Below are 20,132 nucleotides of genomic sequence, written 5' to 3'. Positions count from 1 at the left end.
GACTGTGTGAGCGCATGTGCGTATGTCCACATACGAAGACCAATTTTCAAATGTGAACCGGGTATGGCAAGGACAAGGCAAGAACATCAAAGTAGCACACAGCAAAAAGTCAGTAAATAGTAATTTCCCTCCTTCCCTTCCACCTTCTCCTCATACCATCAGTCTAATTCAATAATCATGGTCTTATCACAGAGATTTAGGTTGATACACCGATTCATAAATTTCAAGTGTAATGAGATAATAATATGTTAAATATTATGATAAAATCATGATAAAAAAGAAGTGAAAGTAAAGTTGACCCATGAACATCATGGGGATTAGGTGTGCTGACTGCCCTATGCAGTCGAAAATCCTGTATAACTTTGGACTCTCCAAATACTTAACTACTGATAGCCTACTGTTGATCGGAAACTTACCAGTAACAGAGACAGCCAATTAACACATATTTTGCATGCCGTATGTATTATTACAATAAAGTAAGCTAGAGGAAAGAAAATGTTATTACAAAAATCATAAGGAAGAGAAAATACATATACAATCTTTACTGAACAAAATCTAAGTATCAGCGGTCGCATACAGTTCAATGCCATGTTGTTCAAGAGTCAATTGTATGAGGATTAAATGTTATCTTTGAAAGACTGTAGTCTCAATTCCCCCTTCATTTTAAGATTTTTTAAAAAGCATATAATCCTTTTAATCTGAATACATCTGCTCTCGCAGAAAGCCACATCCACAATTGTAAATAAAGGGGAATAGAGTTGTAAAAAAGGAGAAAAAAAGGCAGAAATCACGGAGGTAAGACGCCAGTTCTCCAAGACCACTCAACAAGGGCAGAGGATAATAAAGGGACCTACTTTGGTAGTGATCCTATATGTGATGTAGGTCTCCATTGTACAGACATGTTTCTTGGGATCGTCAACCGTGACAAAGAGATCTCTGGTCTCACCATCAATGTCATCATCAAGTTGAAGTCTGTTGAGAAGGGAAGATGAAGAAGCTGGGCTTGAAGTGCCTGCTGGAGTACCACCGTTGGGCAAAATGAGATCCTGAAATAGGAAGAGAATCGCCTTTCAGATTAAATGAAAACACACACCTGGAGGTATTAGCAAAAGAGGCTGGTTTAGACAAGCCAAGAAACACCTCTAAATAAAATAATAACTTTTAAAGAATCTGAGCCTCTCTTTACTTAATGTTTCTTAAGTGAACAGGTCTTTCATGACCAAGAGAAACAAACCATGGCAGAGCGCTACACCAAATTCATGCTGATTCATCTTCCAGCAAGCACTAGAGGAACCAACAGAAGCAGAGTTTAGGGACAGAGAACATAACAGCCCCCACCATCATCAGACCACAACAGAGAACTCAGTGAGCACACCACGTACTCTCGTTTTACCGCTTTCTGAAGGCTACCACCTGGGTCCAGCTAAACATTAAGGGACCTGAACCCTCTAAAATACTTAATGCATTTAAAAACACAATCAACCAATACAAAGAGACAGCTCAACATTATATGCCTCCTGAAAGAAGTAACCACCACCACCACCTATAAAGTATGTTTGCCAAAAAAATTGTATCTGAATCCTGAACAAATCTCTAGACACACCAATTTATAGGAAATATAGAGGAATGAGGAAGATGTTAAATAATACTATAAGGATGCAACCAGCGAAATCCACACTATATGAAACTAAACAGAACTAAAGATCCAGTTTCTTCAATAAATAAATTGCAAAAAATAAAAATAAAAGAAAGAGAGAGAGAGAGAAGCAGCACCTAGAGATGTAAAGAAACTTAAGAGGTCTATAAACAACTGCAGTGGAACATGATTAAAACAAAATGGCAAAAGAGTCTGAGGTAGAGATATTGGAATATTGACCCGTTATTTAATGATATTAAAGAATTATTAGGTGTGATCATAGAAGTATTGGGATTTTACAAAGTCTTCCCTTTTTAGAACTATATACTAAAATATTCATGGATAAAATGACAGGATGTCTGGTGTTCTCTTCAAGATAATTAAGGATGGGTCGGTGGGGATAAAGATGATACAAGATGCCCCGAAGGTGGTAATTGTCAAAGTTGGTATTTTCAGGTTCTTGTACAATTCTCTCTTCTTTTGTATATTTTAAATTTTTTTCCACAGTAAAAGAGTTTTAAGTGGGGAGGGACAAATGTCAGGGAAAAAAGGAGAGGAAAGATTTTTTAAATTATGGATCTTTTTTTATAGGCTTTAGTAGGAAGCCACTTTTTTTTGATATGTCCCTACTATATCAAAAAAAAAAAAAAAGATGCAAGCTTACAGTTAACCTTTTGTGGTTTCAAGGTTTGATAACAGAATAAAGGTCCGTCTAGCAGTAGATGCGAAAGCCTCTGAATGTCACCTTGGAATCATTAGGAGGCAAACACTAAGGAATACGGCAAGAAAGTGACACGACTCCATGAAAAGGATCTTGGTCGGGAAGGTAGAAAATATTCCTGACTTGTGGGTCATCAGATCCCAGGATGGGGATGGGAGGTGCTTTCCCCTGAATTCTCTGTTCTTGTATGTAGACTGAATATGACTGAGCCCCCAGCTTAGAGAACACACAGGAAATGAGAGGTCAACCGAGTAGTCATATCCATGAGCTCCAGCTGATTGTGAGACATCTGTGAAGAGGGATGGGAACAGACAGAGGGAATCATGGCCTGGAGTCAAGGACAATGTCACCCAACTCAATGGGAAATGGAAAATAAACAGAAAAGGCACCTTCCTTTGTCACCCATCTCTACTGAACACAGATAGTTTAAACCCATGCTTAATTACACGGTATGAAAAATATTTTTGTAATTACTAAAAGGGTATCATTTTCACGGAATGCACTCATGGGAACAGAGCCCACCCTCATTTCTCCTTGGCCCAAGGGCTTGTCAGCTGGGAAGGCAAACCCCTCAGGAGCTGTTCTTGGTGTGGATGTGGCTGCAGAACCCAGCTGCAGTGGCAACTGGCTGATCTAATTGCCTTCTCAGCATACTGACATACTGACCCCACAGAGCATGCAGCGTCCATTCCTAGTGTCCAGGGATCTAAGACGTCTTCTCTGTAGCTCTGAGATAACCGTCGTGTCTTCATCATTTCAGTACATATGTAAACAATGACCTTGGGTAAGGCACCATGCTTGGCATTACAGGGGCCATTTTTTCAACACTAGCACACTGGGCCCCACAATGGCTCTATCAATGGCTAAACATTGCACAAAAGAAAGAAAGAATTCAAAATCTTTAGTCAGATAAGCCAACAGCAGCTCACACAGCAATTTCCCACAACCTGGCCTGGACTGGTCCTAGCAGCCTCATTTCTCACGGCGTTAGCTCCCGAAACCCACCATGCTGTTTCGTACCCCTAACCTTTTCTTGCCAAGGCCTCTCCTCTCTATTATGCAGAGGTCTCCAAGTATCTCACAGGAAGCTGCTCAAATGCCCCTTCCTCCTGGTAGCCTTCTTTGTTCCACTCTCTGGCAGAATTAGTCACTCCCTTCTCAATAGTTTGAAAATATTTCCACTGAAGCAATTTTCACAGTTTTAATCACTGATTTACTTATATAACATCCACAAACACTGAGTCCCAAATAACTATAACTGTGCTTTGTTCTACTCTGTGTGTGTGTGTGTGTGTGTGTGTGTGTGTGTGTGTGTGGCATACGTGTAATTAATTATGTCTGCAGGTCTCCCAGTGACTCCAAGCCAAGTCCCCTAACCTTTGCTCTGGGGACCTCAGCCAATAACCTTCCAGGAACAGCCCACAGAAAGATCTGAAATGTCCTGGCCAGACAGTGGGAAGTTAGCTATTTTTCAAATCCGTGAGTCGGGGTGGGGGAAGGGAAGAGTCAGTCAACCGGATCTTGTCGCACACTGCACATTCTTTCCTCCTAGGACTAGGTGGCCAGGGAAAACACTCACACTCTTACTACGGGTGTTTCATGGAAAACTATTTGAGCATATACGAATAGCCGGCAAGCTACAAATATCTGTAACTTTCTAAAAAGGGATGCTACCAGCTCAGATTTCTATGGCGCCTCTGGACACGGTGCTTCCACATTCTTATTTCATTGTACCCCATGTCGGCCTCATGAGGTCAGCAGGACAGATACCGTCTCTACCAAAGAGGAAGCCAAGCCAAAAAGGTTAAGTAACATGTTCAAAGGTATTGACACTAGACGTCGCTATGCAAAGAAGTTGACCCAGGTTTCTGGTTCCTCCTTCAAGGTTCTTATCAAGCTGAATCCCCTTTGTGTGGCTTTTTCCAACCCATGACAGTCCTTCATCTCCACTCTCTAGCCATAAATCCTTTTGGGTAAACATAAAGCTTCTGTTTTTTATTTTCTAGGGTGTTTTAATTATTATTATTAGTTTCAAGTATACAACGCATTGGTTAGACATAGTTTACAAAACGATCCCCCAATTGCCCTTTCCCTCCCCTGGCTCTCCACCTAGAATGAAGCTTCTGGTTTTAAAGCCAGTCAAGGAAAGCTCACATTTTCCTTAGGGTCTTAATACGAGTTATTTCCCAAATGACTCACCTCAAGATATGGTGCTCATAAGAACAAATGTGGAGACAAAATATGAAAATCTTAGGAGAAAAGGGCAGGGGGTTAGGTGCACGGAATGACCCAGGCTCCCCGCCCCCGAGTCCTCCAACAGTGGGTTTGCTAGGCTGAGAGACCCAAGTCTAGAGCAGCCATTGTGGGATAGCAGCACCTCTACGACCGACATGAAGTACAGAATTCAAGAAGTGAGAGAGTCCCTTGGCTCGACACCAAAAGCTTTGTTTTATTTTTGCTTCCTTGTAATCAGTCCTCCACACTGCAGCCAGAGTGCTATCTGAAAAAATGTCAATTATTAACTAAAGTTAATAATACTGCATTGCATATTTGAAGGTTGCTAAGAGAGTAGATCTTAGAAGTTCTCATCACAAGAAAAAAAAATTCTGTATGTATGGTGACAGATGTTAACTAGACTTGTGGTAGTCGTTTCGCAAAACACACAAATAGCCTATCATTATGTTGCACACCCGAAATTAATATAATGTGGTATGTCAATTATACCTTATTAAAAATAATTAAGTTTTTAAAAAAGAAAAAAAATGTTAAGCAAAGCATATTACTCTCCTGCTCACAACTCTCCAAATTCCCTCCCATAACCTGCAAAGGCCGACATGACCTTATCACTCTCCCTGACCTCATCGCAGACATTCTCTCCCTAGCTCATCCTGCTCTAGACAGTGGGCTTGGCTCATTTTGACTTCAGCGCCTTTGTACTTGCGGTTCACTCTACCTGGAACGCTCCTCTTCCCTCAGATTCCCATGTGGCTGGCTCCTCTGTTCAAACAGGTTTCTGTTCACATGACACCTACTCATAGAAACCTCAGCCCACAAAATCTAAACATATCCCTGTATCCTCCATCACTTCCCAGGCCCTTCCCTGGCTTTACTTTAGTCACAGGACTTATCACTCTCTGAAAATTTATTATTGATCATCTGACTCTCCCACTAGTCAATAGATTCGACAAAAACAGAGACTTTGTCTTATTCACCCCTCTATCCTCTGGCACACAGTAGGTATTGAAAAATTATTTGATGAATGAATGAGTCTTTGAAATGACCGAACTCAATCCCTTGCCAATAAAATGTACTCAGCAAATGTCTTTTGAATGACAGTGAAACTGAGACTAACCTAAACCAGACTGCCAAGTTTTAAACCTCAGTTCTACTATTTACTAGCAAGTTTCTTAATCTCACTATGCCACAGTTCCCTTGTTGAGAAAATGGTGTAATGGGATGGAGTTAGTATATGAAAGCGATTGGAATAGTGCCTGGAACATGGTGGGTGCTACATCACTATAAACACGCTGAAAAAAATATGAAGTTGACTTGTCTGCAAGTATTCTTGCATCCCCTTATAGATTATGGGGCTGGGTTCACAGGAGACACTTACCAAATGCTACTGAAAATAAAAACCGGATGGAGCGAGAGTCATAGTTGGTGCCTCAGATACACTTTCTTTGATGATTTTACTGTAGCAATAGATATCTACAGGAGCCTTTGCGAAAGTTACAACTACACAGTTGACACAAATGAACATTCCTCAGTGCTCTAAAATATCAGTTCTCATCGTGTAGGTGTCAGTTATAAGAGAATTTCCTCTCCCCTCTACCCCTTTTTACCTAGGAAGAGAAATATATACCTAAGCTGATTCAGAAACCCCTCTGGTTCAAAGAATTTCAGTTAGAAGACCCAACACTGTGGTCAGCCAGCCACAAGAGAGATTAGTAAAATAACATAAATCACCAGCGAAATTCAACGTTACGTTAAACATATAGGAAAGTGGTACACGTTAGGAGTCAGTATGAATTTAATAAAAACAAGTCATGCTTAATTGCTCTAATTTCTCTTTTTCATACTATTAGAGGAATGCGAACAACATGGTGATGAAGTTTCAGTAGAGCTTGACAAAGCCTCCTAAGGCATCCTTAGAGTTCAGGGGAAAGTGAGGGCCCTCCGAGTTCATAGACCGCACCTGACTTGTCTTAATTTCCTTCCCTCCTGCCAGCGCACAGGAGATGCTTGAAGAAGGAATGTGTCCAAACTGTTCAACAGAACACTCTTGATTGTTGACTTAGTCATGAAGTTAAATTTAAGCCCACTTTGGAGAATAAATTCAAAGGGAAAATCCCCAAAATGTTGTGTTCAAAGATGTTCGTAACAAGGCAAAGAACACAATGAACCCTAGAAAAATCCCAAAGGCTCAATACTCAGGAAAGATCGTGAACTGAGCACAAGCTTTTGCTTTCTCCCTCTTTCTATCCTTAACAATCTGGAGAATGGGAGAGGAAGTGTTGGGGATGGGGGTGGGGGGCCGGGAGATGACCAGTGACTGGAATCATATCAGACTGGAAACTAGGAAAGAGTACCATCCAAATGTAAAACTTTCAAAGATTTTCTACTGGATTTAATCAGGGCACAACTGAGCAAAGAACCACTGTACCTTTAACCCATGTTGCTGAGGTTACTTCAGGTTATCAAAGTTATTACCTAAGAAGTAGAAAATGTCCTGAACTCCTCACATACACTCTAATTTGAAAGTGCAATTGCCCAGGGGGGTACGCGGGAGTGGAAGGGCCAAGAATGGGACAAAGGAAGACCACCAGTGTCTGGAGGGTACGCTGTGTGAGGGCCACCAGCAGGGGGCAGCCTGCACACATGGCTTCATCAGCCCATGCCGGGTAGAGATGCAAGGCAAAGTTAAGAGAAATAGGAAGGCAACTGGGTCAGCTGCCCTGGACCACTCCACCAAGCGCAAAGCAGGCAAGACTGCAAATTCTGAAGGGGTGAGCTCTACCGAGATGGGAAGAGCACCTAAAACGAGAAGGAAGCCAGGCTACGCTGGATCCTGACACAGACAGGAACCAGGCCAAGTGTCCCTGACTGACTGTCCAGGACCCTGACTTGCTTTCTTCTGTCTCCTTTCCCCACTGACAGATCCCTTAACTGATCTGTGAACTGACTACTCACCTCAACCTAAGACCCAAGAAGACAATTCTAACATCAAGTAGAAACACAGGGGATCCAATCATTCGCTGGTTCCGATGGGAGGCAAAAATAGCAGGCCTACATTACCTTATCAGACACAAGTAGACAGAAAAACATATTAAGCCTGCATTATCTCATCATTCAGATGCAAGAAAACCAAAAAATATATCCAGCCTATATTAACTCATCGTTCAAACTCAAGAAGACCTAAATATGAAGAAAGAAGCAGTTCTCAAGAGCAGATATATACACTTGAAAAAGATTTATCCCATGAAACAGAACATTTTAGCCTACATCCAATTTGTGCCTCCACTTAAAAGAAAAAAGGTGAAAGAGAGATAAAATTAAAAGGGAGAGAATAAAAATTTAAAGCAGAAACTGAAAACGGAAGAAAGAGTAAGAGCTATAAATGAAATTTTATTCTTCCAACAGATGAATTAGAGAAACTAATAACCAGGAAGCCTGATAAACATTATTAAAAGGGGTGAGGGAGAGCAGGCAATAACTATTTAAATCTTATCTCTATGTGTGGTTATAAAAATGGGCCATGAATAACCATACCAATAAACTTGCAAGTCTATATGAGTAGACGGCTTGGTAGGAAAATATATGGCCAAAGTGAAATTAAGTTGAGATAGAAAACCTAAACAAATAAATAACCACAGAACTGTTATCAGAGGACTTTTACTAATAAGTAAGCTAAACCCCAACGGTTTTACAGCTGAATTCTAATGAACCTCAAGGAGCAAGTCCTGTCTTATTCAAACACTCTAAGACGTATATTTTTAAAAAATAGAAAAACCCTTTCAATAGTTGTATGAGGGTTCTCTATATCTGATATCAAAATATTAGGACAAAAAAAGGAATTTAGATAAAGTGTGAACATCATCAATAAAGTAATGGCAAATGATATATTAAAATGATTTTTAAATATATATCCAGAGACCAGGACTGAGTCAAACGTATTCCAAAAAATCCAGAATGATTTAACATTAGGACATTTATTAACGCAATGTATTACCTTAATTAATCATATAATCACCGTTGAATACAATCATGTCCACAACTACCAAAATGTTTATTGGTATCATTCATTAGAGAACGTGAGCCATTCCATTAAAATCTCTAAGTAAAAATAAGGAATAAAAGGAAAGTTACTAAATATGTTAGAGCATATATCGGAAAACATCCAGGAACCTTGAAAACATTACTCTAAGGTGAAAGAAGCCAGACATGAAAAGCCACACGTATGATTCCACTGACATGAACTGTTCTGAACAGGCAAATCCAGAGACAGAAAACACGTTTTTGTTTGCCAGAGGCTGGAGGGAAGGGGGAACGGGAGTGAGTGCTTACTAAGTACAGAGTTTCTTTGGGGGGTAACAAAAATATTCTGAAATTAGGTAGTAATGATGGTTGCACAATGCTGTGACTATACCCAAAACCACTCAATGTATACTTTAAAATGGGGAGTTTTAGGGTATGGAAGACCTCAATACTAATTTTTTAAAGTGGCAAACAATGTGAAACATCGGAGGCATGTCTACTAAATTCAAAGCAAGACTCTGATACCTGCTATGACCCCGTTCTTCAAATTGTTCTGGAGACTCCAGCTAATGTAACGGTGCACAACAGAGCTCCACGCACTGAAGGACTGAAGGACACTTGAAAACATGCAGTGACCCACCACGTCACTCCCTGACAAGAGGTCTAAATGACTTTATTAACCTACAAATAAAGCTAAAATTAATTCCTCCAAATTAATCTAAAATTGTAATACACGTGATAGGGAGAAAATGTATTTAAAATATTTCAAAACGACAAATCTGGACAGATGTATTTACTAACTAGTGGTCAGTGACAAAAGGAGAGGACACGAATGACATGGTAGATGATACCATTGTTTACGATGATTAACTCCTTTCCTTTAAGAGGTTTATACGTTCTTACTATTGACAAGTGACTGCCCACAGGAGGACACATCTCCACCCTGCTGACATTCGGCTTGGCTACGTCACTTGCTGTGGCCAACGGCACACGAGCGAATGTGACATACAACAAATGGGAGCAGACACTATGGGAGCCAGTCTATGTTTCCCCCAGCTCTCTTGTTCTCTCTCCTCTGCCCCAAAACTAGCATGTCCCAGATGGGGCTGCTCCTGCAAAATGGAAGACTTACGGAAAGGAACCACCACAACTGACTCACAGCCACCGACACATAGTATGACTTAGAAATTATTAATTGCTGCAAACTCTTGAATTTTTGGAGTTATTACCACAGTAAGACTAATATGTATAATTAGTAAAATATCTATACATTTTTTCAAATCTAAATAGGAAATACTTGATATAAACAGCATGGAATTTTAAGATGCAGGGATTTATCTTTTGTTTGTTTGTTTTCTGCAGCATGATTCAAAAACATCTGAACCACATGCCCTAAGTTCTGGGACCCTACCTGCCTATTAGTAGGAAGTTCAGTCCTCCTTCCCCTCCATCATCCCCACCCTGGAGTCCCTATCTCAGATATTCTCCCAAACCTCTGAGGATTCTTGTACAAGCATCTCCAAGTTCCCAACACTCATCAGTCTGTGGTTTCTAGCATGTCCCCTGAAGAGTCAAATTTTCCAACTTTGGATTCTGGACCATTTCTTATGAAGTAAAGACTCTCTTTTAGAGATGGGTTAAGAGACCATTGTTTCAAAGCTTTACGAGTAGGTCAATTAAGTCATTTAGAACTGGAATGTTTCCCTAGTTTTTCTATTAGTAAACCCGTCATTCATGTAAAACCCAACCATCGGCCTCATGTAAAAATAATCCATCCAACAAAATCACAAATGAAGTAAAATCCAAGAGTGCGAACCCCCATTCCTTGGCTAAGTGTCCAACGTCTGTTCCTAGCTTTTTCTAAGAATCTCCAGACTAACAATCATTTCTCCAGACATTCTCGTGATTCCTGGGAGCAAAGGTCTTCCCCCACTCTCAGCTGAATTTAAACATGATCCCTTTCTAGTCTTTCTGAGGAGGATCCACTATTTCAAACACATATTGAACAGCCAAAGTGCCAATGCAGGGCTACCAAACAAAACAGGATATGACACCTGTGTTTAAATAACTCAGTCTAGCTGGGCGTATGGATAGGAAAACCTCTAACTATGATGCAACACAATACAGGTTGTAATAGAGCTCCATGCAAAATGCAGGAGGCAAGCAAAGGATGTTGGGGCAACTTGAGATGGAGTAAATAAATTTGCCCCATGGGAAAACAAAGCTCAAGGGGAGTATGGTGTGGACATTCCAGGCTGGGAAATCACCGCCAGTGAAGGAGAGATTCCCAAAAGACTGTCCTTAACTGAACGATAACTAAGACCCACAACACAAAGGATTCTGCCTCTATGGCTGGTCAAGTATATGCATGCCATCTGAAGGACCTAAAAAAAAAAAGCCCATGCAGACAGCTTTCTAAAAAGATGCATTAAACCTCCTCTAAAAGCACATAGCCAAAGAGAACGTGACTCTTCCTAAAAACTGCTCTTTTCTGCCCACCTTAATGTGTTGTCGGTCAGGATGCTGCAACTGAAAACCCATAAAACTAAGGCATTGCTCCACTGACATTTCTGCACCAAATCATATAAGAGTTTGAGGCACAGCACCCCTCAGAGATCACCCAAATTGTTGTGTTATATATAATAAGAGGTTGTGTTACATATATAAGATGCATGAGGTCACTCGAGTGGTATGTGAGGAACCCAGGTCCGGTCTCTCACTGCTGTACTACACCAAAACCCAGACACTCCATCTTGTATCTTAAACCATTTCCCGTCAAGAAAAAAAAAAAAAATGCAGCTCGCGGCCAGCATTAATTTAACATCAGGCATAGAAATGCTACGTTTTCTAGGATCTGACATTTTCAGCAATCGAGAATTACTATATTTGGTAAATAGAAATAACACTACTAAAAACAGAATGCTATAAATAGAATGATGTTATTTGTTTCCAAAGACTATCGAGGATGTGAGGGTGATCTGGCTGCGACATCCATCACCCCATTGATCCCCAGGGTTGATTCGGCTGATCTGGCTGGCTAGGCAGGTGTCCTCGTCCTCCCTCACTGCTCCATGTGAGTCCCTTCTGAAGCTGATGCTCGGTCGAACAGGATAGGATGACCTTCCCCAATAGAGGAGAGAACCGTTCTTTGGTCAAGGGTATACGAGTAGCTACGCTCCCCTGCTAGAACCTCCAATCAATATACTAGAGTGATTTGAAAATAATAATAAAAGTGAGATATTTCATGGAAAAGTTTGGAGGTAAAGTGAGGACTGTAATCCGCGAGTTATCCTGGGGTAAACGCTGTAGCCACAAGCTGCCAGTGAGTATTCTCTGGGCAAACAGGAAATGGGTTAAAGAAGAAGAAGATGAGTGATATAGACAAGCAGGTAAAGATCTCTAAAAGGCCAACTGAGAAACACTGTGAGTGGTAATCAATGGAGGGTAAATGATGTTTCATAAACACTATGAAATTAATCTACTGTGGAGACTCAGTGTAACATTCTCGTTTCGATAGCCTATCCCATTCCATCTACTCTAATCTTTAACAAAAGAGGCAAGGAAGAACTGTCTAGGCTTAGAATCTAAATGATGGGCCTTGAATACTGGCTTTGCTCCTCGCCGGTCCTGGGGTAAGGTACTCATTCTCTCTGAGCTCCAGTTTCTCCATCTATGACATGGTGGGTACAGGGATTCAAGAAATACAATGTGTCTAATATAATTCCTTAATAAATGCAGTTCTTTCCCACCCACCGCCCAGTACCTCTTAACTGGCATTGGTTCATCTTACAAAATCTGTTTACATGTTTTTGTGCCACCATTTGACACGGTCTTAAATATATATAACATTCTTGGCATTTGATAAAACAAGTCAGACATCTACTGAAGGTTAAAGGAGAAGGCATTTTTGGTGTTCAGAACAAAGACCTAGGCAAAGCAATATACTCTACAGAGCTGAATATGCACTAGGTGATCAAATACTTGTGGATGAATCATCACCCCAGACCAAACCTTTTCAAAAACAAGAACCACTCAAGTGAGAAACAGAACAGGGCAAGACTCAATGACCAACAGCAGGTGCCAAGTGGTTACTGTTAATTCCACGCTTACGGCCCACACCACTCAGCTGTGCTTCAAAAAAGCCTTGCACATTCAGCAAGACTCAAAGTGTCCTTGCCTCAAAAATTGCCTAAAGCTTACCATTCCTCTACGACAAGGACTCTTCCCCGGGAATCCATAGGCACCTCACACGAAAATTACATACAGAATTTTGCAAGTGTGATTTTGAATCATCCTACAGAGAGAACCTATCGTATTTAGAGTCCTAAAAATACCCATGGGAGAAAAAAGTTAGACACTGCAGATTCTAAACTGTCTCTCTAAAAAGAGAAAGCAGAAGTACATTTCAACTTTCACAAGCTATCCAAAATCAAATTGCCCTCTAGAGCAGCAGTCCCCAACATTTTTGGCACCAGGGACAGGTGCTCCTGTGAGAATCTAATGCCCGATGATCTGAGGTGGAGCTGAAGCAGTGAAGCTAGCGCTGGGGAGCAGCTGCAAATACAGATGAAGCTTTGCTCACTTGCCTGCCGCTCACCTCTTGCTGTGCGGTCTGATTTCAAACAGGCCACAGACCAGTACCGGACCACCGTGTGGGGGTTGGGGACCCCTGCAATAATATATTTCCATTTTCCTATATAGATTCCTGTTGTGTGTGGGTGTGTGTGTGGGGTGTGTGTGTGTGTGTGTGTGTGTGTGAGATCTATATCTAAGATTGCCTCTGGAGAAAGTTAGCTCTCAATCTGTCAGTACCCCTCTCCCCAAAACAACCTTAACTAAAAGTAATATTTTTCTCTTTGGACAGTTGACATTTTTCTGTCATATGTGAAATGTTAACAAAAGCATTTTGAGAAATCCTTGTTTACTTGAGCTCTTGCAAATTGGCTTCAAAACAAGCCCCCCAATCCATGTGAATGGGTACCCACAGCCGCTGCTACGCCAACATGTGGAAGTTGCCTTGTTTCCAACTTTGTTTTATACCTCAGAGTTTACAGACAAATAAGGTTGTAAGTCTTTTTCCCTCATTCACGCCTTGACTTCCTTCCTTCACCTGTCTCTGCCCCTGTCATCTGTCCTGATCTGAAATCCTTCCACTTGCTCTTATTCACAGGGTTTGATTCTGCCTCTGAGCTCATGTGAGACAGCTGGACCAACCGGTATTAAGTTTAAGGCCTTTGTCTTTCATGTCCTTTTTTCCTGCTTTTTTTCTACTTTTCTTGTCTGGTTACTTAGATGTGAAACTCTTTTGAGCAGTTTGGTTCTAGAATGTCCTATTCCTGCTTCTTCTTTTACTCTTTAGACTATGATCTGACTCTTGGTTTTTGAGTGCCTTTTCCTTTTCTAATGAATCAATTAACCATGGAAATAAAAAGGAATCTCCCACATCCAGTCTGAGTCGTGCCAGTAGGAATGTGGATCTGGAGCAAACAGAGAGGTAGCCAGAGGATCGAGAGCTTAGAAAGCATTTGTATTTGGGGGTAGGAGTTGGGCATACTTCAGGCTTCTAAAAACTGGATGCTGTGGAGGAGATTGTGTCTCAGGCTTTGAGAAGTTCCACAGAAAAACATCTTTGTGGTAAGGTGCAGATTTCTGAATCAATACAACAAACCAGTATTGGAAGAATTCTATGTATCCTTTAGGAGAAAAAAACGAAGTAAAAATTTTTTCAAACACGTGTGACCTATTTGAATATAGTCACATATTTCTTTCTAATTTAACAAATTCTCATCTCAGGTTAGTTTTAGGTTTGGGTTGAGGGTTTAAGGACACTCGCACCCCCAAAGGTAGGTTATATGTGTCACAAATCATTGAATGTGAGAGTACTCTAGAGCAGGGGTCCCCAATTCCCAGGCCGCAGACCAGTACTGGTCCACGGCCTATTAGGAACCGGGCCACACAGCCGGAGGTAAGCAGCAGGCGAGCAAGTAAAGCTTCATCTGTATTTGCAGCCGCTCCCCAGCGCTAGCATCACCGCCTCAGCTCCACCTCAGATCAGGCATTAGATTCTCATAGGTCCCTGGTGCCAAAAAGGTTGGGGACCACTATAAGACTATAGGAATTACAGATATATTCCTATATTTCCTATACTGCTATATATATATTCCTATAATATACATAAAATTAAATATGTATTAAGCACTTTTCTTCAAGTAATGAAAAACTTGATTATGTCTCTAACATGGCAGACGGAATGGGACAAAATAATTATCACTTTCTATTTATTCTATAGACCGAAAGAGATGTTTTCCAACACATGGGAGATTTAAGCAGCCTAATTACCAGAGTGCTATACTCCCCCAAACCACAAATTAGAGGATATGGGAAGAAAAATCTATTCATTCACACATTAATCCAAACAAACACTTATTGGGTTCTCACTGAGTGCCAGGTACTATTCTAGATGCAGAGGAAAACAAGCTGATAAGGGATTTGCTTGAGGAATCAAGTATTAGGGTGGAGGACAGGGTGTGGCACAGACCCAGGACAAACAGCAACAAGATATAAAGTGATTAACACGTGAATAAGTAGAAACCTGCTGAGCTAGAGTCTAGAAAAAGTGAGAGTAACTCTGCCTCCGGAGGAAGGCTTAGAGAGGGCAGTCTGGTGGTTTCATAGGCTGGCGGAAGGCCTGGGTTTAAATTCTAGCTCTCCTACTAGCTGTACGGCCACAAGAAAACCACCTAAACTCTCCAGCATTCACCGAAAAATGGCAAGGGCGCCCTGTGCCGGGGGCTAGGCTGTGTACGGAGATCATGGAGAATGTCTGTGAAAGCCCACTATACAGTGAAGAGCCAATCCGTGGAAGAAAAAGGAGATCCTGGCATGGACTCTACGCCAGCAAAATCGTCACAGGTGAAGTGCGGCAGGCATGGCAGGAGAATGTCATCATGGACAGAACATGAGCTGCCCAGGGGAAGCGGCAGGAAATGAGGCGATTCGCTTCAGATTCGGAGGGACCCTAAGAATTTGAGGTGCACCCCCACAGGCAACGGCTGAGCTTTTAAAGAAGAAAGTAGCGATCATACATTCAGTTTGATTTTTAAAAAGGCTTTAGAAAAAAAAACATACAGAACAAATAAAAAGGGGAAGAAATAAGAGATAAGAAAGGGATCACTTAGGGATCCCCTGTCATGGTCTGGGCACACCCTCCCCCCACAACCCTGCCCCAACGGGACCTGAACTACGCGGGAAATGCCACAAAGAGGAAAGGACACATGAGACGCATTGTCAACACTAAGGTCAAATGGGCTGGGATACTCTGAGGAATGTATCCTAGGTGGAAAAAAAAAAAACGAGTCTGACCGAGTCTGACCACACCAGGGGGGGATCATGTTTCAAACACAGGTAAATTAGAGGATAAGAACTGTAGTTCTAACAACATCTAGCAAACCTAAGTTCAACCACCCAGTGTGCTTGTCCTTAAATCCACAGAGCCCATCCTTAGGACAAGAGGGAGGGCTGTCAAAATGACTGTTCAGCCGAGGCTTAAACCAAGGTCACCGCGTACCTGACGTTCTTACCAGGTGGGAGCTGCCTCCCACAGCATATTCCGCCTGCTCGCCCTCAGTCATCTGCTTCAGTGATACCTGATTCAAGTCATGTTTCCACTGTCACAAGCCAGCAACCCTCAGCCGGGGAGCTCACATGGAGGATTTCGCACCGTAGTCCGTAAGAAAGCCAGACGTGCAAACCGCCCACGGGCTGTCAACATGGCCTGGCTCTGACACCTGGTCGGAGGGTTCTTCTTAGGATTCTCCTTTGGTCATCTGAACAAATGACCCAAAGAGCAGAGAGCAAAAGATGGCCAGCTGAGCACCCTGAAAGCCTGGGAGCTGCCTCAAAAACAAAGCAAAACCCCAAAATAGAAAGCAAACTCTTGGGGCTAAGAAATATTACAGAACTTGGAGACAAAATCCATACTTTTCACAGCGATCTACACATACTCATCAAAGTCAAGAGAAGAGAAGATAAAGAAATTAAATATCTTAAGCTCACGCTCTCTGCCCGGCACTATGCAAGCTTTATACATTTTGTCATTTAACCCTTAAAATGATTCAAGGTCCTGGGAGGGAGAGGGAGGTGACCTTTATTATCTGTTTTTCTACAAGAGAAATGGCCCAAAGAGATCAAAGGATGGGCCCAAGCTCACTCAGCCAGCAACAAGCAGAGGCACACTCCAAGAGTCCAGAGCAGATGCTAGTGGTCTACTACCTGCCCCCTTATCCCAGGAGATTTCATTACATAGCCACCTACCAGAGAGGACACCCCTCCCACTCCCACTGCCACCACCACATTCACCTTTGCATCTGAGCCAGCACCTGGTTGTGAGCAATCATTCATGTTTCTTACAACAGTTCCCGATGCACCAACGTCAGAGAAATAAATCAAGCCACTTCTCCTGTCACGAGATTTTAAGAGCCAGCCAGCTCCAGGGAAGATCCAACATAAAAGACCAGAAACCATTAGCAAACAGCTCCATTTGGCCATCAGCAATCTTCTATGAGCTCTGGAAAATTAAACAACGCCCCGCCATAGAGTCTGAGTGGTCAGATCTCATTGTGCACAGGCACATCTTTATTGAACGTTCCGTGTTAATGCAGCGGGTAAAGGCTTCTCATCCCCGGAGAACCCATAGTCACATATATCCTGCCCAAACAGCTTGATGATTCACCATCATTCCTCAATTAATGGATCAGATCCAAAATTGTAATATATAACAGTGAAACTTCATATAGGGAGGAAAGAATAGATTATTCAATAAATATTGATGAAGAATTTGGTTAACCATCTAGAAAACAATTAAGTCATATTCTTCTCTACCGCCAAATGCAAAAATAAATATCAGGTCATGTAAAGAATTAAACGCAAGATTAAAAAAAAAAAAAGATTAGGTGATGATTTATATCAGGGGTTGGCAAACTTTTTTTGTAAAGGACCAGACAGTAAATATTTTCAGCTTTGCAGTCCCTACAATCTCTATTGCAATATCCCAAGTCAAAGGCTGTTGTGGTCAAAAGCAGCCATAGGCAGTAGGCAACCAAAGGAGTGTGGCTCTGTTCCAATAAAATTTTACTTATGAACACCAAAATTTGAATTACACCAATTTTCACATATCACGAAAGATAAATCTTTTTTCAGCCATTTAAAAATGGAAAATCTACTCTGAAGACTGCTAGTGTCAGGGCTTAGGGATGAGGTGAGTGTGGCTACAAAAGGGTAGCAGGAAGGGAGCCTTGTAGTGATGGAACAATCTGTATCTTGATTGTGGCGGTGCTGGTTACGGAAACCGACACATGTGACAGAACTGCACGGAACTAAATGCACACATGGCCTACACGTAAACACGTTCATGTAAAACCAGCGAAATCTGAATGAGTCCTGTGGGGGACACCAATGTCAATTTCCTGGTATTGTTATACAAGATATTATCACTGGAGGAAACTGGCTAAAGGATACCTGGGACCTCTTTTTACACGTTTTTGGTAACTTCTGTGAATCTATAATTACTTTGAAATACATTTTTTATTATTATTAACTCATGGGCTAGTCAAGACAGGTGGCTGCCCAGCTTTGACCTCTTGGCCTTTGCTTGATAATTCCTGATTTATGTGAACAGTGTATAAAATCCTGTGCTTAGGAGGGGCTTTCGAAACCCAAAACCAAAAGCAGAATCCATAAAGGAAAATAACAACAGATTTAACATTTTTTTTTTCTCTGTCAAAAAAAAACACGATTAGTAAAAATGAAAAGATAACAGCAACCTGGGGAAAGGGTTTGAACGTATATGACTATAGGTTGTTTGCTTTAATATATTAAGGGTCTGGAAATCAACATTTAAAAAAAGAGCCTGATACAAAAATAGACAAATGATATAAATGTGGCCATTAAACAATAATTGTTCAACATCGATAGTAGAAAACAAAATAAAAATGAAACGTCTCCCATCAAATTGGCAAAGATTAAAAAGATTATTTCTAATTCTAAAGCCACACTGTTTCTACTATAACACTCTAAAAAAATATTTAGGAAAACAAGAAAATAAAATGGCTTTTTTCAAAGCTCAGAGTACAGAGCCAAAAGAGCATGGAAGAATTTTATAAACAAGAAGAGAGACTATGGGCTGGGTGACAATAGTGTGGTGAGGGGACTCTATGACTGGTTGAACTATCTCTAGCTAAAGAAATAAGTGCTGATAGAATTTGCGTCCCTTCTTCAATCTTCAGCCACACCTAAGTGTCATCAATGCCTATGCCAAGGACAAAAATGCAGGAGACATTACCCGCCTCCATTTGTCTTCGATGACCCCAGGGTTTTTCCTCTGTCAGTTGTGACTAACAAGCAGATGGTAATATTTATACCCAGTGAATTTCATTTTACTATGAAAATTCAAGCCCCAGGAAAGCAGGCAGTCCTCAAAATCAACCAAGGAAGCATAGGACACAAACGGCAGTCAGCAAAACGCTGTGCTGAAACTCAGTGTAAGAAACATTTTAAAGTCTATGCACAATGGTGTTACCAAGGGAGGAGTCCACACAGAAAAGGCAGGAAACCCATTCTTCTTGGGTTTCGTTACAAAGACAACAGCTGCCAAAAGTACAAGTAAAAGGCTTAGAGATCTCCTTCCAGCTGCCATCAGCAAACCCACACACCGAGTTTTTTCAGGGCTCTAGAATGATTTAGACACTAAATCATTCTAAAGATGACCATCTTTAGTCTAAAGATGGTCAGCTCCTGCCCTAAGACAAGATCATCACCTTGGACATATATCCTGGAGATAAAAGTGTGTATCTGAAGGCATGGGGGTGGAGGTGGAGGGCAGTGACGGATAACCCCGCTCCATGTCTGCTCCTAACCAGCTGAGAGAGTCCAGGCTCCCTTTCAGAGCTTCCATTTCCTCATCTGTAAAACGTGGATAATATTTTATCTTCTGGGTACCTTGGAAAGTATCAAATGAGAGCAAATCTCTGAAACGTGCAGCCAAGCACCTCGCTATGAGTAAGTTCTCCAACTTTTGCCCCCATCCCTCTCTTCCCTTGTCTGCCCTTATTCTTCAACACTGAACATAATCCCTTTCTATGTGCTCACTTGAGCTACAGATTGAGAAACAAAGAATAGAATAAGTAACAGAAGGGGAAATGAATGATGAAGAATGGACAGGATCCAGGAAAGGATCCCCAAAATGGAGCTGATGAGGCTTGCTCTTCCACCATCCCCCTAAAGCCGCCCATTCATCACCCCTAAGAAGATACTTGAGCTCCCCACTAACATACTCGGTAGGCAACCGAGGACCCGCATACATCAAGCCAAAGATTCACAGAATCCAAAGGTAGAACATATCTTTGCTATAGTTTCACCTTCCCATCCCAGCAGCACCTAATCACCTGCCAATCCTGTTTTTCAGCAATTCCCCCAAAGTGCCATTTGTTCTCACACATCCCCCCCCCCCCCCCCCCCCCCACA

The 20,132-nt window shown here is 41.6% G+C and overlaps 1 protein-coding gene across 1 annotated transcript in view; it reads right to left on the bottom strand.

The window, feature by feature from the left end:
- SNX30 (sorting nexin family member 30) overlaps positions 1-20,132 on the bottom strand; it is a gene marked incomplete at its 5' end in the record, with an annotated part of 96,638 nt that overhangs the window by 51,980 nt on the left and 24,526 nt on the right. Inside the window, one exon of the mRNA XM_006906114.3 lies at positions 855-1,046. Coding sequence (XP_006906176.1) covers positions 855-1,046 — 192 coding nt within the window. The remainder of the gene's footprint in view (positions 1-854; positions 1,047-20,132) is intronic.

This window comes from Pteropus alecto, unplaced genomic scaffold (genome assembly GCF_000325575.1).
Source record: "Pteropus alecto unplaced genomic scaffold, ASM32557v1 scaffold111, whole genome shotgun sequence".
NCBI classification, from domain to species: domain Eukaryota; kingdom Metazoa; phylum Chordata; class Mammalia; order Chiroptera; family Pteropodidae; genus Pteropus; species Pteropus alecto.
The sequence above is the reverse complement of the archived record's forward strand: the minus strand, read 5'-3'. Positions and strand labels throughout refer to the sequence as shown.